We start from the raw sequence: 26,210 nt of genomic DNA, 5'->3' as shown, positions 1-26,210 counted from the left end.
GAGGCTAGACAGTGTTTGTTTACATTTACTTTGTTTACAAACATCAGAGTAAAACAAGTTCATATCTTGGGTTCTGATGAGGTACGACAGTTGAACTAAGCTCCTGAGGCATTTACAAGTTATATTCTTCAACAATCAATGGGTATATACACTGAGTTGACAAAACATTAAGGACACCTTCCTAATATTGAGTTGCACCCCCTCCCTTTTGCCCTCAGAACAGCCTCAATTTGTCGGGGCATGGACTCTACAAGGTGTCCAAAGCGTTCCACAGGGATGCTGGCCCATGTTGACTCCAATGCTTCCCACAGTTGTGTCAAGTTGGATGGCTGGATGTCCTTTGGGTGGTGGACCATTCTTGATACACATGGGAAACTGTTGAGTGTGAAAAACCCAGCAGTGTTGCAGTTCTTGACACAAACCGGTGCGCCTGGCACCTACTACCATATCCATTTCTCAATTGTCTCAAGTCTTAAAAATCATTCTTTAACCTGTTTCCTCCCCTTCATCTACACTGTTTGAAGTGGATTTAACAGGTGACATCAATAAGGGATCATAGCTTTCACCTGGTCAGTCTGTCATGGAAAGAGCAGGTGTTCTTAATGTTTTGTACACTCAGTGTTTAATTCATTTTTATGTGCAAAAATGGATGTTGCAATTAAGGATTCTATCTTTAAGTTGAGAAGTTCATGACTATGCATCTAAAACATGACTAACTGACCCCATTTCTGTTAGAACATTCCTACATGACTTTACCATGTAAAGTCGACTACCACTGTATTTCAACTACACAGACTTCCCCCTTTTTTATGACACCCAAAAGACCGGAGATTTCACTATTTTCCCCAGTGATGGTTACTATGGCAACAGTCCGCTTGAGTTTCTCTGTGTCAGCATAGAGCATCTAGGAGTGTTACCTTCCCTAAGTTATCCAAACTGTTAGCTCTGCTCTGCTACCACTACCACAAATTGCACACTGTTCCCTATATAGTGCACTACAGTACTTTTGACCAGAGTCCTATGGGCCCTGGTCAAAAAAAGTGCACTAAATAGGGAATAGGGGGGCTTTTGGGGTGCACCCTAAGCCTCAGCTAAAGCAGTCCCAGCTGTAGTTCACCCCCTCTCTCCTCCTTCCCCAAACACGCTCATAAATACCACATGATCGACCAGGCAGTCAGGCCTGCAATGCACCCTGGGAAGGAACACACTTTTTCCATTACACTGCCTTCTTACCATCAGCACGGAAAATAATTTAACAAGAGGAATACTCTATCTAATGTGGTTCCTTCTTCCTGAGAAAGAAGCCGACATGTAAACACTGACATGGACATTATCAGCCCATCATGACTGGAACTGAGATGGTCAGACTGGGCTATGATATGATGCATCACAAATGGATTCCTATTCCCTATATAGTACACTGCTTTTGACCAGAGCCCCATAGGCCCTAGTGGTAAAACTTTTTGCACTATATAGGAAATAGGATGTAATTTGTGACGCTGTACTATCATGTGCTCAGTACTGTGCTACCATGGCAACCTGTTTCCTGTTCTGATGAGGGAATTAGTGGGATTCATGCAAAAGATAAAAACAAGTAAAATGAAACACAAAGGCTACATTTACGCAGGCAGCCCAATTCTGATATTTTGCCAGTAATTGGTCTTTTGACCAATCAGATCAGATCCTTTGCCAGGAATTGGTCTTTTGACCAATCAGATCAGATCATTTGCTAATAATTAGGTACCTTTTCAGAATTGGGCTGCCTGTATAAACACAGACAAAGTTTCATGCCCACAACATTTGAGTCACCACCTCTGTAGATATTTCGGTATTTACTCAACCAACCTCTCCAAAGCCTTAATTATTTGGATGAAACTTTGCTCTCTGGTGTTATTCCATGTATTGTTAATGCTTGTTGCATTAATATTTTCTCCCTCTTCTGTCCCTCTTGCCTCTGCCTTACTGTTGTTGAACTTAGCCCTGGCGGGTAAGAGAACACTGTGAATGTGTGTGTGTGTACGTTTGTGTGTGTGTGTCTCTGTAGACCTAATTTCTCACAGAATTGTCAATCAGTTGTTATTTGATGCTGAAAAAGCAGGCTATGGGTTGGGTTGTGTATTGGGGTGGGACAATGGAGTCCATCAGTATCTCTGGTAACAGTGAACTTCTAATGCATCATCTGATTTGGGGTGCTTTACAAATGGCACCCCATTCCCTATATAGTGTACTACTTTAGACCAGAGGGCCCTGGTCAGAAGTATAGTATATAAGAAATAGGGTGCCATTTGGGACTCAACCCGGGTTCATTCACCTGTTGTCTGTTCACTGAACCACTTTAGCCTTCTCATCCTAATGCATTTCTTCCATTCACCGTACTGACACAACACCTCTTTACCATCGATAAAGTGGGTCATGTAGTGGGCCAAATAGAGTTCTTATAGTGGGCCATGTAGAGGTCTTATAGTGGGCCATGTAGCGGTCTTATAGTGGGCCTTGTAGCGGTCTTATAGTGGGCCATGTAGTGGGCCATATAGAGGTCTTATAGTGGACCATGTAGAGGTCTTATAGTGGGCCATGTAGAGGTCTTATAGTGGGCCATGTAGAGGTCTTATAGTGGGCCATATAGAGGTCTTATAGTGGGCCATGTAGAGGTCTTATAGTGGGCCATGTAGCGGTCTTATAGTGGGCCATGTAGCGGTCTTATAGTGGGCCATGTAGCAGTCTTATAGTGGGCCATATAGAGGTCTTATAGTGGGCCATATAGAGGTCTTATAGTGGGCCATATAGAGGTCTTATAGTGGGCCATATAGAGTTATTATAGTGGGCCATGTAGTGGGCCATATAGAGGTCTTATAGTGGGCCATATAGTGGGCCATATAGAGGTCTTATAGTGGGCCATGTAGTGGGCCATGTAGAGGTCTTATAGTGGGTTATGTAGTGGGCCATGTAGAGGTCTTATAGTGGGCCATGTAGTGGTCTTATAGTGGGCCATGTAGTGGGCCATATATAGGTCTTATAGTGGGCCATATAGAGGTATAGTGAGCCATATAGAGGTATTATAGTGGGCCATGTAGTGGTATTGTAGTGGGCCATATAGAGTTATTATAGTGGGCCATGTAGAGGTCTTATAGTGGTCTTATAGTGGGCCATGTCGTGGGTCATATAGAGGTCTTATAGTGGGCCATATAGAGGTATTATAGTGGGCCATGTAGTGGTATTGTAGTGGGCCATATAGAGGTCTTATAGTGGGCCATATAGAGGTCTTATAGTGGGCCATATAAAGGTATTATAGTAGGCCATATAGAGGTCTTATAGTGGGCCATGTAGTGCTTGTGTATGTTCAGATCTGTGTTTGTGTGGCCATAATAATGTGTGTTTGTCTACAACATTGTTTCAAACAACCCTCTGAATCCTAAACGTAACACACTGACTTCTTCCTAAATGGGATCTGTGCACTTTTGACACTTTTGACATGATTTAGGATTAATGCTGAATTCCAAATAACTCCATTATAGAATGTATTGTTTATTCCAGATGCTGACATCTTCCTAACATAACCTCTAACCTTCTCTAGACCCGATGTACAATTTCAAGGATATATTTGACTTAATTTAGCCCCTGGTGTTTGTAGAAACTGTCGTTTCAAATTCCTTGGGTTTTTGTCGTTGTGATTTACTACCATGAATGACTGTGGTGTTGACTGACTGGTGATATATACTGCCATCTATTGGTGAGAGTTAAGAAATGCAAGGTTGAACATTATATGAAACATCTGACCCTCTGTGTTATTTCTCCATCTCTGCTCACAGTGTATTTTTCTCCTTCATTCAGCTCCAGCCTCAGGAGATCAGCCCACCCCCCACTGCTAACCTGGACCGCTCTAATGACAAGGTCTATGAGAATGTCACAGGACTGGTGAAGGCTGTCATAGAGATGTCCAGTAGAATTCAGCCTGCGCCTCCCGAGGAATACGTGCCAATGGTCAAGGTAGGAGAGACACAGTGTTCATTATCTCCACATTCAATCATCAGGGTTCATTGTAGCAAAACCTTTACGTTTCGTTCTTTTTGGAAATGTTTTATCCTTACTGAACATGGCCCAGGGCTTTCTTCCTTGTGGTTCGTGGAGAGCATTTGACCTTTTTTTACCTTTAGCAGACGCTCTGATCCAGAGAGACTTACAGTAGTGAGTGCATACATTTTCATACTGGTCCCCCGTGGGAATCAAACCCACAACCCTGGCGTTGCGAGCACCATGTTCTACCAACTGAGTCACACGGGACAGAGCAGAGTTCTAGGATTGGTTCATATGAGTATATTTGTGTTTCAGGATGTGGGTCTGGCACTGAGAACACTCCTGGCCACAGTGGATGAAACAATCACGTTACTTCCAGCTAGCACACACAGAGAGGTACGTTAACCAGGCATGAGCTATTTCTGATCCAGTACTATGTTAGTCCCCTCTGCCTTCTCTTATACAGGACATTTTGTTTTAATTAGTTATATAATACTGGAATATGTGCACCCTGTTCATTCTCTGAACCTATTTTTATGTTATCTGTCAATATATAATAATAATAATATTTGGAACATTTATGTTTTAATAAAGTACTATCTTATCTTAAAGGTGGAGATGGCCCAGAAGCTGTTGAACTCTGACCTGGCGGAGCTGATCAACAAGATGAAGCTGGCCCAGCAGTACGTCATGACCAGCCTGCAGCAGGACTACAAGAAACAGATGCTGACAGCCGCCCACGCCCTGGCCGTAGACGCCAAGAACCTTCTAGACGTCATCGACCAGAGCCGGCTCAGGATGTTGGGCCAGGCCCAGCCGCCACCTCACTAGCGCTGGGGGAGGAGGGTGTGGAGTGTGGGATGAACGGACTCAACTCAAAGCTTCTGGCTGAATGACTGTCTGGACAGATGGAAGCCATGTGGGGCGCCCTTGGGTTTGTTCACCTGTTCTGTCAGTGATTACTTCAAGGAAGGGAGGAATGAGGAAGAATGCACTGTGAAGGAATTTGAACGGGGCATTGCTTCTACAGGACCGTCAGATGGACTGGACTCCATGTGCATCACCAAGCAGACTAGCGACCACCTCTGACCCTCACTCCCAACACACCACTCCTTTTAATAGACTTGGAATCTTTGAAGAGTTATTTTATTTTATGCTGCACCGATTGTGTCGGCTGACTAACTGTGAATTCCTCCAGTCCCAGATTTCATCTGAAGAAGAATCAGGAGGCACACTTCAGAAATTGCTCTCCCCAGAGGACATATGGGAGATGACGTGGACAACACAACTGAACTGGAACCTCTATGCTTTAGTAGACAGAACACTGAACTCCTCACACTACGTCTAACATGTCTGCTTCATTGTTAACACTTGTCACAAGCTCAATAGTGATCCATGGAGGATCACAAACACTGGGATATATTTTGTCTTGGCTCAGTCGGCCATCTTGTCAAATAGGAGAAAATAAAGGATGAAATAAAATGATGACAAAAAGACAAAGCTGTGACAGTGCTTTCCTGTGTTTACGAATGACAGCCAAAGCTGTGACAGTGCTTTCCTGTGTTTATGAATGACAGCCAAAGCTGTGACCGTGCTTTCCTGTGTTTACGAATGACAGCCAAAGCTGTGACAGTGCTTTCCTGTGTTTATGAATGACAGCCAAAGCTGTGACCGTGCTTTCCTGTGTTTACGAATGACAGCCAAAGCTGTGACAGTGCTTTCCTGTGTTTACGAATGACAGCCAAAGCTGTGACAGTGCTTTCCTGTGTTTATGAATGACAGCCAAAGCTGTGACCGTGCTTTCCTGTGTTTACGAATGACGAATGACAGCTTTCCTGTGTTTATGAATGACAGCCAAATCTGTGACCGTGCTTTCCTGTGTTTACGAATGACAGCCAAAGCTGTGACCGTGCTTTCCTGTGTTTACGAATGACAGCCAAAGCTGTGACAGTGCTTTCCTGTGTTTACAAATGACAGCCAAAGCTGTGACAGTGCTTTCCTGTGTTTATGAATGACAGCCAAAGCTGTGACAGTGCTTTCCTGTGTTTACGAATGACAGCCAAAGGATGGTGTTAGCATGTCATTTATTTTCCTTAATGATGTTTAGCTGAATCTTTCATTTCTCCAATAGTTTAATAGATTTAAATTCATATTTTAAACTTCGACATTTCATCAACACATGTTCCCATTTAGCACCAACAGGAGTGAATGAATACATTAGCGGGTCATCTCAGCAGTACTTCTCATACTAATCAGCTGTTACATAAGTCTTATTCATAGCTTACTGACAAGTTACCATGCTTATCATTTAGGTCTATCTGTGATATTTGCTGAGAAGAGAGAGGACACCTATTGCAGTGTATTGACTGACTTTAACATGTACTTCAATCAGTTGAAAATGTAAAGTAATGATATTGATCTGGATATTGAACTTGGCTACAGCCCGTTCCTAAGCTATTCAACAAGGTGTATTATTCCTCCTGGTTTCCTCACCAGATTTATCCTCAGTGGTCATGCAAGTGTCATGAGGCTCCAGGCATTGTTTTATGTTATGATTACAGTCAGCGGTGGAGGTGAGTGAACTGCATCAATAGCATCTCAGTGCATTGACTGAAATGACATATAAAAATGAAATGACAAACAAATGAATGAATGAATAATGAATTCTCTGTGAAAAGGGATAGACTGAGTAGCAGAATAAAGAGAGAGTCTTTGTTTCTTTCATGAGTTGGATGATCAACTGTACAATCAATCTTTATTAATAAGAATTGCAATAATGAAGCTGGTCAGTTATGCACTCTGAGGTGTAAGGCTTATATAGTCAAACTATCTTATGCAAGCATATACAAAACATGTGATCTTGGTATGTGTCTCCCGACCCCTCCTGTCTCAGCCTCCAGTATTTATGCTGCAATAGTTTATGTGTCGGGGGGCTAGGGTCAGTGTGTTATATCTGGAGTATTTCTCCTGTCTATCCTGTGTGAATTTAAGTATGCTCTCTCTAATTCTCTCTCTTTTTTCTGTCTTTTTCTTTCTTTCTTTCTCTCTCACGGAGGACCTGAGCCCTTGGTCCATTCCTCAGGACTACCTGGCCTGATGACTCCTTGCTGTCCCCAGTCCACCTGGTCGTGCTGCTGCTCCAGTTTCAACTGTTCTGCCTGCGGCTATGGAACCCTGACCTGTTCACCGGACGTGCTACCTGTCCCAGACCTGCTGTTTTCAACTCTCTAGAGACAGCAGGAGCGGTAGAGATACTCTGAATGATCGGCTATGAAAAGCCAACTGACATTTACTCCTGAGGTGCTGACCTGTTGCACCCTCTACAACCACTGTGATTATTATTATTTGACCTTGCTGGTCATCTATGAACATTTGAACATCTTGGCCTTGTTCTGTTATAATCTCCACCCGGCACAGCCAGAAGAGGACTGGCCACCCCTCATAGCCTGGTTCCTCTCTAGGTTTCTTCCTAGGTTCTGGCCTTTCTAGGGAGTTTTTCCTAGCCACCGTGCTTCTACACCTGCATTGCTTGCTGTTTGGGGTTTTAGGCTGGGTTTCTGTACAGCACTTTGAGACATCAGCAGATGTAAGAAGGGCTTTATAAATACATGTGATTGATTGATGTGTACGTGTGTGGAGAATGAGATGAAACTAAAAGATAAAACATACTGAATTGGTCATCTCGTTCTACAGCAACAGCTGGTTATTCTAGTCTTCTAGTTAGGTGTGGAAATAACAGGATACAGTTTCTCTGATGTAACCACCTTTTACTGTCTGCCCAGATGGTGTGTTGTTGCACACCCACAAACACATACACATACACAAGCAGGAACTTTCTGGAATGCAAGAAGCTATACAGCCTTAAAAAGATCTTGCATTATACAAGCATTAAAGAGGTTTAACCGACATTTCCCTTACACAACACAGGGTAGAGCTGCGTTATCTCATCAAACATATCCTTTTGACACTCCGATTCTGATGAAATGTGGGATGATTCTGTTTTCAGTGGGGTTTCACTTGTCATTTTTGGTCAAAATAAAGTATCTGTTGAAAGAAACCAAGGGGAACATTTGACAGTTGAGGAGATTTCAAATTGGTTAGAACAGGAGGGAACAGCTTCCATTCCCACTGAAAGGTGACTTCAGAGCTGTGTGTCTCAACACTAGCCTGGGTACCACTTCAGAGCTGTGTATCTCAACACTAGCCTAGCCTGGGTACCACTTCAGAGCTGTGTATCTCAACACTAGCCTGGGTACCACTTCAGAGCTGTGTATCTCAACACTAGCCTGGGTACCACTTCAGAGCTGTGTGTCTCACCACTAGCCTGGGTACCACTTCAGAGCTGTGTGTCTCACCACTAGCCTGGGTACCACTGCAGAGCTGTGTGTCTCAACACTAGCCTGGGTACCACTTCAGAGCTGTGTATCTCAACACTAGCCTGGGTACCACTTCAGAGCTGTGTATCTCAACACTAGCCTGGGTACCACTTCAGAGCTGTGTATCTCAACACTAGCCTGGGTACCACTTCAGAGCTGTGTATCTCAACACTAGCCTGGGTACCACCTCAGAGCTGTGTATCTCAACACTAGCCTGGGTACCACTTCAGAGCTGTGTGTCTCAACACTAGCCTGGGTACCACTTCAGAGCTGTGTATCTCAACACTAGCCTGGGTACCACTTCAGAGCTGTGTATCTCAACACTAGCCTGGGTACCACTTCAGAGCTGTGTCTCAACACTAGCCTGGGTACCACTTCAGAGCTGTGTCTCAACACTAGCCTGGGTACCACTTCAGAGCTGTGTCTCAACACTAGCCTGGGTACCAGTCTGTTTAGCTAACATTCCACTCATTGTAGGGCCCAGTTTCAAGTTTTATTTGTCACATGCACAAGTACAATGGAATGGTTAACTTACAAGCCCTTCCCAACAGTGCAGTATTCAATATCAAAATAGTATTACAGTTTTTCTCAATTGCTAAAACACTAAAACCCATTGGCTGAACAAAGTTCTCAGTTGCCTGGACTCATTTAGCTAATTATGCAGTCTGTTGTCAATACCTTAAACCATTTCACATGGTAAAACACAATTTGCAGATCTCACTTAGACTTTTCAGCAAAACTCTAAACACATTCTCATTCTCAAAACACATTCTGCACTCTAATGCACATGTCATCCATACTGGTAAACACAAGTGGCAACAATCAAATACAAATAGAAATTGATTTAACCTGTTTCAAATGATGCGACACAACCAAAATAAGCCAGTTCAGCGAGCAAACAGGTTGTTGAAGGTGGGAAGGAGAAAGTCTGAGAATGGATAGAAGAAACAATGTGAGAGGACGAGGACGAGTGCGTATGCGAGGGGGGCGACGAGGAGGAAGAGGAGGAGGAGGGCAAGAAAGAGGAAGAGGATGACGAAGAGGAAGACAAAGAGTGGAAATATCTGATGAAATTCGAGCAACAGTTATAGACCATGTTCTTGTCCATGGACTGACAATGAGGGAAGCAGGACTTAGAGTGCAACCAAATTTGTGCCGATTTTCTGTGTCCACCATAGTAAGGACATTCAGAGAAGAGAACAGGTACAGTATACTACTGTATTTTTGTAATTGCAAATTTACTGTACTACACTATATGCAGCTGTTTCAATAGACATTTGTAAAGTTAATCACTGTATGTATTGTACTGCATGAATATGTTTTGTAACTGCACAACTACTTTTTGTAGAATTGCAAGGCTGCCACATGCAGGTGGAAGGACAGCTATATTCACTCGGGAGCAAGAGGCCGTTATAGTTGGCATGGTCCTTCAAGATAATGCAATATGACTCAAAGAAATCCAGGAACGAGTAATACAAGACAACACACACTTCCAGGGAATCGACAGTGTGAGCATTTCCACAATTGACCGTGTCCTCCATCGTAACAGGATGCGAATTAAACAAGTATACAGAGTACCTTTTGAGCGCAACTCACCAAGGGTGAAAGAACTGCGAGCTCAGTATGTGCAAGTAAGTGTACATTCAGAAACATTTACTGTAATCCAGATTGTCTACAGTACTAACACATACTACTATATGTGAATGACATTACTCTTCAGTACAATGTATGTGAATCAGAAGTGCATACAGTAGGCCTAATTGTACTCTACAGTATAGCACTGTCTCTGTACGACTTACAAAATCCTACATACAGTATATTGTATTTCTACACAGACAATATTTGACTTGGAATCCTTGGACAGACCCCATGAGTTCATCTTTGTCGATGAAGCAGGCTTCAATCTAACAAAGAGGAGAAGGAGAGGCCGAAACATGATTGGACAGCGGGCCATTGTTGAAGTCCCTGGTCAACGAGGTGGCAATGTCACAATCTGTGCTGCTATCAGCAACCATGATGTTCTACATCACCATGTTACACTCAGGCCATATAACACCCAGCACCTTCTAAGATTTATTGGCAATCTAAGAGATATTTTATTTGAGCAGCAGGTTCAAGAGCAGCAGGGTCAAGAGCTAAATGAGAATCCCATTCCCACCTATGTGATACTGTGGGACAATGTCAGTGTCCACCGAGCTGCTCAGGTAAGGGAATGGTTTAATATCAATGGGCAGTTTATGAACTTGTACCTCCCTCCATACTCGCCTTTCCTGAATCCGATTGAGGAGTTTTTCTCCTCTTGGAGATGGAAAGTGTATGATAGACAACCCTACACCAGAGTAAATCTGCTGCAAGCCATGGATTTAGCCTGTGGTGATATAGGTGAGGAATCATGTCAGGGCTGGATACGGCACACAAGAGGCTTCTTCCCCCGTTGCCTCAGGAGGGACAATATTGCTTGTGATGTCGACGAAGTGCTCTGGCCTGACCCAGCCCAAAGACAAGAAGAAGCACATTGATCACATGTTTACTCCTTTGATTTTTGTCCCTTTTAGTATTGTATACTGTAGTACAGAGCATTGTAGGCTGTATACTGTACAATGAACAAATTGTATGGCCCTGAACATTGTGCTTTCCATTTATTAACAGTACTGACTACTCAATAGATTTTGACTGGTTGCAGGTTCATATCAACAAAAAACAAGAGTTACAGTATCACAGAGACAAAGGACAAGTTTGTGAGGTGCAGGGTACAGTACTGTAAAAATAGTTTATGAGATGCAGGGTACAGTACTGTAACAATAGTTTATGAGATGCAGGGTACAGTACTGTAACAATAGTTTATGAGATGCAGGGTACAGTACTGTAAAAATAGTTTATGAGATGCAGGGTACAGTACTGTAACAATAGTTTATGAGATGCAGGGTACAGTACTGTAACAATAGTTTATGAGATGCAGGGTACAGTACTGTAACAATAGTTTATGAGATGCAGGGTACAGTACTGTAAAAATAGTTTATGAGATGCAGGGTACAGTACTGTAACAATAGTTTATGAGATGCAGGGTACAGTACTGTAACAATAGTTTATGAGATGCAGGGTACAGTACTGTAACAATAGTTTATGAGATGCATGGTACAGTACTGTAACAATAGAGGTACAAGGAGGAGGAAGAACAAAAAACAAAATTGCAAAGGGCAAAGCAGAGTAGTAATTTCTGATCAATTTTGAGCTACTATGATAGAACATGTTTTCGTTCATCAAAAGACAATGACGGAAAAATATGAATATTTTTTTAGATTAAAACTGTACTTTTCCCTGAGAATTGTATGTTTTGAACAATGTGTTTTCTAATTTTGGTGTATTGTTTACTGACTGCTTGAGAGTGTATATCATTTTGATCACTTTGTTTATGATTTGAGAGCAGTGTTTGATTTTGAACACAGGTAAAACTGTTTTGAGGCGAATGTTTCATTTTGCGAGAGGAGTCAGAGGTTATGTAAATAGTGCTTGAAGATGAGGTTTTGTGTTTAATGTTTTCAGGAAACAGAGCAAGGTTTCAGAAATTGTGTTTTAGCAATTGAGAAACACTGTAAAAAAACAGGAGCTATAAGAGAGAGAAAGAAAACAGGAGAATGTAAGAGAGAGAGAAAGAAAACAGGAGAATGTAAGAGAGAGAGAAAGAGAACAGGAGAATGTAAGAGAGAGAGAAAGAGAACAGGAGAATGTAAGAGAGAGAGAAAGAGAACAGGAGAATGTAAGAGAGAGAGAAAGAAAACAGGAGAATGTAAGAGAGAGAGAAAGAAAACAGGAGAATGTAAGAGAGAGAGAAAGAAAACAGGAGAAAGTAAGAGAGAGAGAAAGAAAACAGGAGAAAGTAAGAGAGAGAGAAAGAGAACAGGAGAATGTAAGAGAGAGAGAAAGAGAACAGGAGAATGTAAGAGAGAGAGAAAGAGAACAGGAGAATGTAAGAGAGAGAGAAAGAGAACAGGAGAATGTAGAGAGAGAGAAAGAGACAGGAGAATGTAAGAGAGAGAGAAAGAGAACAGGAGAATGTAAGAGAGAGAGAAAGAGAACAGGAGAATGTAAGAGAGAGAGAAAGAGAAACAGGAGAATGTAAGAGAGAGAGAAAGAAAACAGGAGAATGTAAGAGAGAGAGAAAGAAAACAGGAGAATGTAAGAGAGAGAGAAAGAAAACAGGAGAAAGTAAGAGAGAGAGAAAGAAAACAGGAGAAAGTAAGAGAGAGAGAAAGAAAACAGGAGAATGTAAGAGAGAGAGAAAGAGAACAGGAGAATGTAAGAGAGAGAGAAAGAGAACAGAGAAGTAAGAGAGAGAGAAAGAGAACAGGAGAAAGTAAGAGAGAGAGAAAGAAAACAGGAGAATGTAAGAGAGAGAGAAAGAAAACAGGAGAATGTAAGAGAGAGAGAAAGAGAACAGGAGAAAGTAAGAGAGAGAGAAAGAAAACAGGAGAATGTAAGAGAGAGAGAAAGAAAACAGGAGAATGTAAGAGAGAGAGAAAGAGAACAGGAGAATGTAAGAGAGAGAGAAAGAGAACAGGAGAATGTAAGAGAGAGAGAAAGAGAAACAGGAGAATGTAAGAGAGAGAGAAAGAGAACAGGAGAATGTAAGAGAGAGAGAAAGAGAACAGGAGAATGTAAGAGAGAGAGAAAGAGAACAGGAGAATGTAAGAGAGAGAGAAAGAAACAGGAGAATGTAAGAGAGAGAGAAAGAGAACAGGAGAAAGTAAGAGAGAGAGAAAGAGAACAGGAGAATGTAAGAGAGAGAGAAAGAGAACAGGAGAAAGTAAGAGAGAGAGAAAGAGAACAGGAGAATGTAAGAGAGAGAGAAAGAGAACAGGAGAAAGTAAGAGAGAGAGAAAGAAAACAGGAGAATGTAAGAGAGAGAGAAAGAGAACAGGAGAATGTAAGAGAGAGAGAAAGAGAACAGGAGAATGTAAGAGAGAGAGAAAGAGAACAGGAGAATGTAAGAGAGAGAGAAAGAGAACAGGAGAATGTAAGAGAGAGAGAAAGAGAACAGGAGAATGTAAGAGAGAGAGAAAGAGAACAGGAGAATGTAAGAGAGAGAGAAAGAAAACAGGAGAATGTAAGAGAGAGAGAAAGAGAACAGGAGAATGTAAGAGAGAGAGAAAGAGAACAGGAGAATGTAAGAGAGAGAGAAAGAGAACAGGAGAATGTAAGAGAGAGAGAAAGAAAACAGGAGAATGTAAGAGAGAGAGAAAGAAAACAGGAGAATGTAAGAGAGAGAGAAAGAAAACAGGAGAATGTAAGAGAGAGAGAAAGAGAACAGGAGAATGTAAGAGAGAGAGAAAGAGAACAGGAGAAAGTAAGAGAGAGAGAAAGAGAACAGGAGAATGTAAGAGAGAGAGAAAGAGAACAGGAGAATGTAAGAGAGAGAGAAAGAGAACAGGAGAATGTAAGCTCTATACAGGGTCAGGGTCAGGGTCAATGTCAGTGTCAGGGTCAGTACCACATGTACAATGAGCAGGGTGTACAGTACCTGTAAGCAGGGATTAACATTGCAGCATAAGTGATGGGTGGGTGCGTGGTCGTGAGTGTGTGTGTGTGTGTGTATGGGAGTGTGTGGGTGTTAGTGTGAGTGTGTGTATGGGAGTGTGTGGGTGTTAGTGTGAGTGTGTGTATGGGAGTGTGTGGGTGTTAGTGTGAGTGTGTGAGTGAGTGTGCAAGACTAGGGCTAAATACTTCTGGTAATATACTAATGGTAATATGTCCATGTAAACAGGAGTAATAGTGACCAGTAGCATAAATAGATAGATAGTAATGGCAATCAATAATGAATACATCTAATCAATAATAATTTTAGCAGCAGCATAGGTGTGATGAGGTGTGTAAGTGTGTTGCGTCAGTAATGTGTGTGTGTGTGTGTGTGTGTGTGTGTATTGTGACAGAAAAATTATGCATTCGCCTTATTTGTTGGATATGTAACAATTATTTACTTAACAAACAGTTAAGATATTTCTGTCCTGCTAATGCTGAGTTTTATGGTGTCCACCTTAGCTTCCTGCAGCTAGTCTGGGTGTCGAGGACATGGGTTTACTAGAGATAGCTTGAAGCTGATAATTGATTGATGTCTCGGTGATAAGAAACAAAACAGCCACATTCCATTCTATGATTAGTGGTGCATGTGAGAGATATGTCTCCGGTCTGAGTGAGCCTGCATTCCATAGACAAGATATGGTCTATGTTAAGCTGAGATAGAGAGCAGTAGAACAAAGGCCTCAGTGGTCCTTAGACATCCTGGCATCTGGGAAATTAGGCCAGGGTTGGGGGTTAATATAACGCCAGGGGCAGATAAAGACAGGATGAGCCCAAAGTGGCTCATGGTGCCCCCCAAACTATCTGGGAAGGGTGGAGCCAGCCGTGGTTGAAGCATTTTTAGGTTGGTATATAAAGACACTATTCTCTGTATGATTCAAGCACTCGGTCCGACATTCAAGACTGCTGGGCTGACGGCTTCATCATTGCAATAACTAATCTATATTAAATAAAGATGATTGTTTGAAGAAATGACCAAGTCTCTCTCAGTACTGAATTTCCATGACAGTATGTAAGTATGACTGTGTGAGTGAGCGTGTGTGCGAGTGAGTGTATGTATGAGTGTGTGAGTGAGGGTGTGTGTGAGTGAGTAAGTATGAGTGTGTGGTGTGTGGTGTGAGGAAGAGTTACAGTGAAGGTGTTTGTGTCTGAGTGAATAGTCTGTGGGAGAGGGAGAGCAGCAGTTGTTTGCCATTTAAAGAGCGACTAACCCTAAAATCCAACGAATCACTTTGAAAACGGTCTATGTGGCATTGAAATGAGGGTCAAAATTGACTACACAGTGTAAATAGGATAATTTTGGTCATAAAGTCAGTTATATTTAAAACGGTTTGGAACCTCAGTGGGTCACAACGAGTGTTTCATCGCCCCCAATGCGTTCAAAGGTCACAGCCATTTGAGACTGAAAAGCCCAAAAATAGGAATGATCAACTATGGTTTGCATTCCCTGCCAAAGGACCCTATCATGCGGAATAGATGGTTGGAGTTTGTTGGCCCCCAGTGGTGGTGAGTATATCGGTAGCTAGACCATAGACTGACTGCTGGTTATGTATATTTTGTTAATTATTATGACTATCATTGCTAGCATAACTGACGTCAGCTAGCTAGCTAACGTCAGCCTACCTCAATAGAACTCAGATTTGGCTTGGAAATATGATAACATTAAAAAAAGACAAATAATAAAAAGACAAATAAAACCTTTTGTCATGATTGTGATGTCGCTAGATTGACTTTAGATTGACAGTATATCCTTAGCCAGCTAACTAAGATCGAGGGGCCAGACCACCATATTTTAGCTAGCTAACATTAGCATTGCTAGCTATTTTAGACAAATTAAGACATAATATGGCAAAGTTGTTTCCTATTAATTATTTGTCTACTTTAGCAATGCCACTCTAAGTTAGTGTAATTTAGACAAAAAAGTCATATTTCCCTCTGAGGTGTAACCCATTACTTGGGCACAAATAAATATTGGATTTTGTAATGTTTTTTTAATTTAACGAAGCAAGTCAGTTAAGAACAAATTCTTATTCCCAATGACAGCCTACCAGGGAACAGTGGGTTAACTGCCTTGTTCAGAGTGACAGATTTTTACCTTGTCAGGATTCGATCCAGCAACCTTTCGGTTACTGGACCAACGCTCTAACCACTAGTTTACCTGCCGCCCCAAACTGCAGCTATGGTGGTACTAGCTATCTCATGTCTGACTACAACAGTGTACTAACTAGCAGCAACAAACTCAAACTCAAACCAACCCAGGGCCATAGCAATACATGTCACAGTTGGTTGCATAGTGTAACGGCATCACCGGCCTGAATCTAATCCAATCTGGAGCCAGTCAGTCTACATCTGTAACGCATAGAATTACCTTCCAAATGGGATTAGGTTATTTCTCGAGCTATGTTTATAATTGAGGGATGATGACAAATGTTGACCCTGTTTTTCTCTTAGACAAAGTGCCCAATTGGGTGCCAGACGTATCCCCTGGTCAGGAAAAATTGTCAAAGACCCCAGCCACCCAAGTCATAGACTGTTCTCTCTACTACCGCATGGCAAGCGGTACCGGAGTGCCAAGTCTAGGACAAAAAGGCTTCTCAACAGTTTTTACCCCCAAGCCATAAGACTCCTGAACAGGTAACCAAATGGCTACCTGGACTATTTGCATTGTGTGTCCCCCAACCCCTCTTTTTACGCTGCTGCTACTCTCTGTTTATCATATATGCATAGTCACTTTAACTATACATTCATGTACATACTACCTCAATTGGGCCGACCAACCAGTGCTCCTGCACATTGGCTAACCGGGCTATCTGCATTGTGTCCCACCCACCACCCGCCAACCCCTCTTTTACGGTACTGCTACTCTCTGTTCATCATATATGCATAGTCACTTTAACCATATCTACATGTACATACTACCTCATTCAGCCTGACTAACCGGTGTCTGTATGGAGCCTTGCTACTTCTATAGCCTCGCTAATGTATATAGCCTGTCTTTTTAACTGTTGTTTTATTTCTTTACCTACCTATTGTTCACCTAAAACCTTTTTTGCACTATTGGTTAGAGCCTGTTAGTAAGCATTTCACTGTAAGGTCTACACCTGTTGTATTCAGCGCACGTGACAAATACACTTTAATTTGATTTGATTTGAGATGCCAGGGCTTACCTCCTCCCAGCTGCCCATTGCACTGAGGTTAAGAAACACTGTCACCACCGATAAATCCATGATAATTGAGAATTAAATAAGCATTTCTCTACGGCTGGCCATGCTTTCCTCCTGGCTACCCCAACCCTGGCCAACTGCTCCACAACCCCTGCAGCTACTTGCCCTGCAGCTACTTGCCCAAGCCTCCACAGCTTCTCCTTCACCCAAATCCAGATAGCAGATGTTCTGAAAGAGCTGCAAAACCTGGACCCGTACAAATCAGCTGGGCTAGACAATCTGGACCCTCTCTTTCTAAAATGATCTGCCGCCATTGTTGCAACCCCTATTACCAGTCTGTTCAACCTCTCTTTCATATCGTCCGAGATTCCTAAAGATTGGAAAGCTGCCGCGGTCATCCCCCTCTTTAAAGGGGGTGACACTCTAGACCCAAACTGTTACAGACCTATTTCCATCCTGCCCTGCCTTTCTAAATTCTTCGAAAGCCAAGTTAACAAACAGATCACTGAACATTTAGAATCCCAACCGAACCTTCTCCAGTTTCCGAGCTGGTCACGGGTGCACCTCAGCCACGCTCTAAGGTACTAAATGATATCATAACCGCCATCGATAAAAGACAGTACTGTGCAGCCGTCTTCATCGACCTGGCCAAGGCTTTTGACTCTGTCAATCACCATATTCTTATCGGCAGACCCAACAGCCTTGGTTTCTCAAATGACTGCCTCGCCTGATTCACCAACTATTTCGCAGATAGATTTCAAATCAGAGGGCCTGTTGTCCAGATCTGGCAGTCTCTATGGGGGTACCGCAGGGTTCAATTCTCGGGCCGACTCTTTTCTCTGTATATATCAACGATGCCGCTCTTGCTGCGGGTGATCCCTTGATCGACCTCTATGCAGACGACACCTTTCTGTATACATCTGGCCCTTCTTTGGACACTTTGTTAACAAACCTCCAAATGAGCTTCAATGCCATACAACACTCCTTCCGTGGCCTCCAACTGCTCTTAAACGCTAGTAAAACTAAATGCATGCTCTTCAACCGATCGCTGCCTGCACCTGCCCGCCCGACTAGCATCACTACTCTGGACGGTTCTGACTTAGAATATGTGGACAACTACAAATACCTAGGTGTCTGGCTAGACTGTAAACTCTCCTTCCAGACTCACATTAAACATCTCCAATCCAAAATTAAATCTAGAATCGACTTTCTATTTTGCAACAAAGCCTCCTTCACTCACGCTGCCAAACATACCCTCGTAAAACTGACTATCCTACCGATCCTCGACTTCAACGATGTCATTTACAAAATAGCCTCCAACACTCTACTCAGCAAACTGGATGCAGTCTATCACAGTGCCCTCTGGTTTGTCACCAAAGCCCCATATACCACCCACCACTGCGACCTGTATGCTCTCGTCGGCTGACACCACCTGGCATGTACGTCCGGGATGACTGGGAGCTCACCCCTGGTGACGCACTGGGCCGTCCGCAGCACCCTCTGTAGGGCCTTCCGATCGAGGGTGATGTAGTTTATGAAAGTTCGATACCAGCTGCCCAGCATAGGGTAACCTGTCATCAACATCTGGCTCAGAGGAGCATTCCTTGGAGACGAGGCCAAACTATTTAAAGAGGCACTGCCATGCCTTCTTCAAGGCTGTTCTGGTGTGAGAGGTCCATGTTAAGTCCTCAGTGATGTGGACACAGAGGAATTTGAAGCTCTTGACCCGCTTGGCTGCGTCCCTGTCGATGTAGATGGGGGGTGTGCACCCTCCCCCTGTTTCCTGCAGTTCATAATCAGCTCCTTGGTCTTGCTGATGTTGAGGGAATGGTTGTTGTCCTTGCATCACACTGCGAGTTCTCTGACCTCCTCCATGTGGGCTGTCTCATTGCCATTGGTGATCGGGCCTACCACCGTTGTGTCATGGAGTTGTGCGTGGCCACACAGTTGTGGGTAAACGGAGTACAGGAGAGGGCTAATCACACACCCCCGAGGGGCCCCTGTGTTGAGGGTCAGCATGGCGGAGGTGTTGTTGTCTACTCTCACCACCTGGGGTTGGCCCATTAGGAAGTCCAGGATCCATTTGCAGAGGGAGGTGTTCAGTCCCAGGGTCCCAAGCTTGGTTATGAGCTTGGAGGGGACTATGGTGTTGAACGCTGAGCTGTAGTCAATGAACAGCATTCTCACATAAGTATTCCTCTTGCCCAGGTGGGAGAGTGCAGTGTGGAGTGCAATTGAGATTGCATCGTCTGTAGTTCTGTTGTGGCGGTATGCAAATTGGAGTGGGTCTAGGGTGTTTGGGATGATGGGGTTGATGTGTGCCATAACCAGCCTTTCAAAGCACTTCATGATTACAGATGTGAATGCTACAGGGCAGTAGTCATTGTGGCACATAGCCTTAGAGTTCTTAGAAACAGGAATGATGGGGCAAGAAGAGGTTGAAGATGAATGTGAAGATTCCTGGCAGCTTGTCTGCGCATGCTTTGAGAACATGCCCTGGAATATCATCCAGCCACGCAGCCTTGCTACTTTTGACCAGATTAAAAAACGTATAATAGGATTCCACCTTGTTCATATATTGTCATATATTGTCCTTTTGACTGTATGATGGCTCTGCAGAGGTCGAAGCGGGACTTCTCGTACTTGTTCCTGTCCTCAGCTGTAGCCTTGGGGTTAACTGGGATAGTCTTGTAAGTGGTAACTCTGTCCTTTAGTTTAGTGGATACCTCTGTGTTAATCCAGGGCTTTTGATTGGGGAAGCAGCGAACCTTCACTGTGGGGACAACGTCGTCGATGCATTTTCTTATGAAGCCGGTGACGGAAGTGGTTAGCTCAGAGATGCTATTGGTGGAGTCCCTGAATGTATTCCAGTCAGCTCTATCAAAGCAGTGCTGCAGCAGAGCTTCTGCTTTGGTGGACCATTTCACTATGGAGCATAGCGAAATGGGTACTTCCGGTTAGAGCTTCTGTTTGTAAACAGGAAGCAGGAATATAGAGTCTTGATCTGATTTGCTGAAGGGGAGACGAGGGAGGGCCTCGTCCCCCCTTTATCGACCATAGCGGCGAAGGAGACGTGTTGGTAGAAGTTGGGCATCCCATGTCTTAGTGACTCAGAATTGAAATCACCGACACAGACATATGGTGGTGGTGGTTAAACAACTTTACTGAGGATGATGGGGTTTAACTAGACACAGACATATGGTGGTGGTGGTTAAACAACTTTACTGAGGATGATGGGGTTTAACTAGACACAGACATATGGTGGTGGTGGTTAAACAACTTTACTGAGGATGATGGGGTTTAACTAGACACAGACATATGGTGGTGGTGGTTAAACAACTTTACTGAGGATGATGGGGTTTAACTAGACACAGACATATGGTGGTGGTGGTGGTTAAACAACTTTACTGAGGATGATGGGGTTTAACTAGACACAGACATATGGTGGTGGTGGTTAAACAACTTTACTGAGGATGATGGGGTTTAACTAGACACAGACATATGGTGGTGGTGGTTAAACAACTTTACTGAGGATGATGAGGTTTAACTAGACACAGACATATGGTGGTGGTGGTTAAACAACTTTACTGAGGATGATGGGGTTTAACTAGACACAGACATATGGTGGTGGTGGTTAAACAACTTTACTGAGGATGATGGGGTTTAACTAGACACAGACATATGGTGGTGGTGGTTAAACAACTTTACTGAGGATGATGGAGTTTAACTAGACACAGACATACAGTGAGGGAAAAAAGTATTTAATTCCCCTGCTGATTTTGTACATTTGCCCACTGACAAAGAAATGATCAGTCTATAATTTTAATGGTAGGTTTATTTGAACAGTGAGAGACAGAATAACAACAAAAAAACACATGTCAAAAATGTTATAAATTGATTTGCATTTTAATGAGGGAAATACATATTTGACCCCTCTGCAAAACATGACTTAGTACTTGGTGGAAAAACCCTTGTTGGCAATCACAGAGGTCAGACGTTTGTTGTAGTTCGCCACCAGGTTTACACCTATCTCAGGAGGGATTTTGTCCCACTCCTCTTTGCAGATCTTCTCCAAGTCATTAAGGTTTCGAGGCTGACGTTTGGCAACTCGAACCTTCAGCTCCCTCCACAGATTTTCTATGGGATTAAGGTCTGGAGACTGGCAAGGACACCCAAGGACCTTAATGTGCTTCTTCTTGAGCCACTCCTTTGTTGCCTTGGCCGTGTGTTTTGGGTCATTGTCATGCTGGAATACCCATCCACGACCCATTTTCAATGCCCTGGCTGAGGGAAGGAGGTTCTCACCCGAGATTTGACGGTACATGGCCCCATCCATCGTCCCTTTGATGCGGTGAAGTTGTCCTGTCCCCTTAGCAGAAAAACACCCCCAAAGCATAATGTTTCCACCTCCATGTTTGATGTTGGGGATGGTGCTCTTGGGGTCATAGGCAGCATTCCTCCTCCTCCAAACACGGCGAGTTGAGTTGATGCCAAAAAGCTTCATTTTGGTCTCATCTGACCACAACACTTTCACCCAGTTGTCCTCTGAATCATTCAGATATTCATTGGCAAACTTCAGACGGGCATGTATATGTGCTTTCTTGAGCAGGGGGACCTTGCGGGCTCTGCAGGATTTCAGTCCTTCACGGAGTAGTGTGTTACCAATTGTTTTCTTGGTGACTATGGTCCCAGCTGCCTTGAGATCATTGACAAGATCCTCCCGTGTAGTTCTGGGCTGATTCATCACCTTTCTCATGATCATTGCAACTCCACGAGGTGAGATCTTGCATGGAGCCCCAGGCCGAGGGAGATTGACAGTTCTTTTGTGTTTCTTCCATTTGCGAATAATCGCACCAACTGTTGTCACCTTCTCACCAAGCTGCTTGGCGATGGTCTTGTAGCCCATTCCAGCCTTGTGTTGGTCTACAATCTTGTCCCTGACATCCTCGGAGAGCTCTTTGGTCTTGGCCATGGTGGAGAGTTTGGAATCTGATTGATTGATTGCTTCTGTGGACAGGTATCTTTTATACAGGTAACAAACTGAGATTAGGAGCACTCCCTTTAAGAGTGTGCTCCTAATCTCAGCTCGTTACCTGTATTAGACACCTGGGAGCCAGAAATCTTTCTGATTGAGAGGGGGTCAAATACTTATTTCCCTCATTAAAATGCAAATCAATTTATAACATTTTTGACATGCGTTTTTCTGGATTTTTTGTTGTTGTTATTCTGTCTCTCACTGTTGAAATAAACCTACCATTACAATTATAGACTGATCATTTCTTTGTCAGTGAGCAAACGTACAAAATCAGCAGGGGATCAAATACTGTTTTCCCTCACTGTAGGGGTAAAGACTTGGCGCTCCTGTACCGCTTGCCGTGCAGTAGCAGAGAGAACAGTCTATGACTTGGGTGACTGGAGTCTTTGACAATTACCTAGTATATATGTCCTGGATGGCAGGAAGCTTGGCCCCAGTGATGTACTCGGCCATATGCACTACCCTCTGTAGCACCTTACGGTTGGATGCCAAACAGTTGCCATATCAAGCGCTGATGCAGCGGGTCATTATACTCTCGATGTTGCAGCTGTAGAACTTTTTGAGGATCTGAGGACCCATGCCAAATCTTTTCAGTCTCCTGAGGAGGAAAGGCGTTGTCGTGCCCTCTTCACGACAGTCTTGGTGTGTTTGGACCATGATAGTTTGTTGGTGATGTGGACACCACGGAACTTGAAACTCACAACCCACTCCACTACAGCCCTGTCAATGTGAAAGGGGGAGTGTAAGGCCCTCCTTTTCCTGTAGTCCACGATAAGCTCCTCTGTCTTGCTCACGTTGAAGGAGAGGTTGTTGTCCTGGCACCACACTGCCAGGTCTCTGACCTCCTCACTATAGCTGTCTCATTGTTGTCGGTGACCAAGCCTATCACTGTGTCGTCAGCAAACTTATTGAGGGTGTTGGAGTCGTGCCTGGCCACGCAGTCGTGGGGGAAAAGGGAGTACAGGAGGGTGCTGAGCACGCACCCCTAAGGGGCCTCCGTGTTGAGGATCAGCGAGGCAGATGTGTTGTTACCTACCCTTACCACCTGGGGGTGGCCCGTCAGGAAGTCCAGGATCCAGTTGCAGAGGGAGGTGTTTGGTCCCAGGGTCCTTAGCTTGGTGATGAGCTTTGTGGGCACAATGGTGTTGAACGCTGAGCTGTAGTCAAGGAATAGCATTCTCACATAGGTGTTCCTTTTGTCCAGGTGGGAAAGGGAAGTGTTTCCGGGATGATGGTGTTGATGTGAGTCATGACCAGTCTTTCAAAGCACTTCATGGCTTATGTATTATTATTATTATTAAATAATGTTGTAAGGAGAAAAATGTATTTAATCTATTTTAGAATAAGGCTGTAAAGTAACAAAAGGCACTGCCTTCGGAAAGTATTCAGACCCCTTGACTTTTTCCACATTTTGTTACATTTCAGCCTTATTCTAAAATGGATTAAATAAAAAAATGTCCTCAGCAATCTACACACAACATCCCATGATGACAAAAATGTATTAAAAATTAAAAACAGTAATACTTTATTTATATAAGTATTCAGACCTTTTGCTATGAGACTTGAAATTGAGCTCAGGTGCATCCTGTTTCCATTGATTGGAGTCCACCTGTGGTAAATTCAATTGATTGGACATGATTTGGAAAGGCACACACCTGACTATATACGGTCCCACAGTTGACAGTGCATGTCAGAGAAAAAACCAAGCCATGAGGTTGAAGGAATTGTCCATAGATCTCCGAGACAGGATTGTATCAAGGCACAGATCTGGGGAAGGGTACCGAAACATTTCTGCAGCATTGAAGGTCCCCAAGAACACAGTGGCCTCCATCATTCTTAAATGGAAGAAGTTTGGAACCCCCAAGACTCTTGCTAGAGCTGGCCACCCAGCCAAACTGAGCAATCAGGGGAAAAGGGCCTTGGTCAGGGAGGTGACCAAGAACCCAATGGTCACTCTGACAGAGCTCTAGAGTACCTCTGTGGAGATGGGATAACCTTGCAGAAGGACAAGCATCTCTGCAGCACTCCACCAATCAGGCCTTTATGGTAGAGTGACCAGACGGAAGCCACTCCTCAGGAAAAGGCACACGATAGCCCGCTTGGAGTTTGCCAAAAGGTACCTAAAGGACTTTCAGACCATGAGAAACAAGTTTCTCTGGTCTGATGAATACAAGATTGAACTCTTTGGCCTGATGCCAAGCGTCACATCTGGAGGAAACCTGGCACCATCCCTTTGGTGAAGCATGGTGGTTGCAGCATCATGCTGTGAGGATATTTTTCAGCGGCAGGGACTGGGAGACTAGCCAGGATCGAGGCAAAGATTAACGTAGCAAATTACAGCGAGATCCTTGATGAAATCCTACTCCAGAGCGCTTAGGACCTCAGACCCTAAGCACACAGCCAAGACAACGCAGGAGTGGCTTTGGGACAAGTCTCTGAATGTCCTTGAGTGGCCCAGCCAGAGCCCGGACTTATAATAGCTGTGCAGCAATGCTCCCCATCCAACCTGACAGAGCTTGAGGATCTGCAGAGAAGAATGGGAGAAACTCCCCAAATACAGGTGTGCCAAGCTTGTAGCTTCATACCCAAGAAGACTTGAGGCTGTAATCGCTGCCAAAGGGGCTTCAACAAAGTACTGAGTAAACGGTCTGAATACTTGTGTAAATGTGATATTTCATTTTTTTTCAGCAAAAATGTATTAAAAACCTATTTTTGCTTTATCATTATGTGGTATTGTGTGTAAATTGATGAGCAAAAATAACAATTTCATCAATTTTAGAACGAAGCTGTAACCTAACAACATTTTGAAGAAGTGAAGGGGCACGGTAAACACAAAGCCCACAGACCGCAATAACCTGCTATGTGCGGATAGTATGCATCCCCTTCCCCTCAAGAAGGGTCTACCATATAGCCAGTTAGGCAGAGTTAAACCAATCTGTGGCCACTAGTCAGATTTTGTCAGCAATGTTAAGAAAATTACAGATAAATTCAAAATGAGAGGCTATAAAGAAAAAACTCTTGATGCTGCTGTGAATGAAAACCAAGAGAGGCATTGCAAAAAACTGAAACATAGAAGAAAAACAACGCAACAGTATTTTGCACTAAGTAAACCAAGGGTGTGGAGAAAATGAAAGCAATCCTGAAAATGCACTGGCATATTCTGTAATCAGACCAAAAATGTGCACACCTCTTCAAGGAGCCCCCACTGGTGGTCTAAGCGTGGTTGCAATATTAGAGATGGCTTGGTGAGATCTGACCTGCCCACTGAGCCCACTCAGACACTCTTGACACCCATTCCAAATGAGAACTACAAATGTGGCTCATGCGCACAGTGCAATAGCACTACAAAAACATCATTTTTCAGACACCCATATACAGGTCGAAAAGATCCCTGTTAGGGGCATCATCTCATGCAAGACCAAGTGAGTAATCTATCTCATCAGCTGTTAATGTGTGAAAACTTACGTAGGACAAATGAAAAGACAATTAAAACAAAGCATAGCTGAACAACGCAGCTCAATCAGGTGCAAGAACACTGACTATCCAGTAGGAGCTCACTTTATTGAAGCTAACCATCCTATCTCCTCAAATACACAGGCATTGACCATGTTGCTCTACCAAGGAGAAGAGATAACATGGAGATCCTACTACTACAGAGGGAGGCCTACTGGATATCCTATCTAAAAACATTGACACCTAGTGGTCTGAATATTGATTCTGATCTCAGTCCCTTCTTCTGAACAATTCTTCTCTCTTCTTTTTTCTTTTCTTCTCTCTTCTTTATGAAGGCTTATAAATGAATATATTCTTTCTACAGCTTATCAGCGTACACCCAATACGATCCCCCCCCCCCCCCGTTGATGATGCTTATTATGCATTATGGTTGAACCAAAATTTTACATGTAACAATACCTGGTATAGAATCAGCTTGATCCCCTCTGTCGAAGACACTTGGACCTTCTTTTTTTATATTTTCAGTGATCTTGTTAACAAACACGCCCCCATAAAGAAAATGAGAATTAAAACAGGTTCAGCCCCTGGTTAGAC

The 26,210-nt window shown here is 43.4% G+C and overlaps 1 protein-coding gene and 1 long non-coding RNA gene across 10 annotated transcripts in view; both read left to right on the top strand.

Moving 5' to 3' along the window:
- The window catches only part of LOC115185451 (focal adhesion kinase 1), a 136,761-nt gene extending 131,247 nt beyond the window's left edge, over window positions 1–5,514 (top strand). For 7 of the 9 annotated variants that reach the window (XM_029745768.1, XM_029745766.1, XM_029745759.1 and 4 more), the window contains 4 exons: window positions 1,979–1,987; window positions 3,832–3,987; window positions 4,330–4,410; window positions 4,627–5,514. In XM_029745768.1, coding sequence (XP_029601628.1) covers window positions 1,979–1,987; window positions 3,832–3,987; window positions 4,330–4,410; window positions 4,627–4,845 — 465 coding nt within the window. In that variant the 3' untranslated portion in view covers window positions 4,846–5,514. The remainder of the gene's footprint in view (window positions 1–1,978; window positions 1,988–3,831; window positions 3,988–4,329; window positions 4,411–4,626) is intronic. The other 2 variants (XM_029745767.1, XM_029745764.1) reach the window with 1 other exon arrangement.
- LOC115185567 (uncharacterized) lies at window positions 1,994–3,410 on the top strand. The gene is made up of 2 exons (XR_003875211.1): window positions 1,994–2,409; window positions 2,606–3,410. It is a non-coding gene; the product is annotated as an uncharacterized LOC115185567 (long non-coding RNA).
- Window positions 5,515–26,210: the final 20,696 nt, after the last annotated feature.

The sequence above is a fragment of the Salmo trutta genome, chromosome 3, assembly GCF_901001165.1.
Source record: "Salmo trutta chromosome 3, fSalTru1.1, whole genome shotgun sequence".
Classification (NCBI taxonomy): domain Eukaryota; kingdom Metazoa; phylum Chordata; class Actinopteri; order Salmoniformes; family Salmonidae; genus Salmo; species Salmo trutta.
The sequence above is the reverse complement of the archived record's forward strand: the minus strand, read 5'-3'. Positions and strand labels throughout refer to the sequence as shown.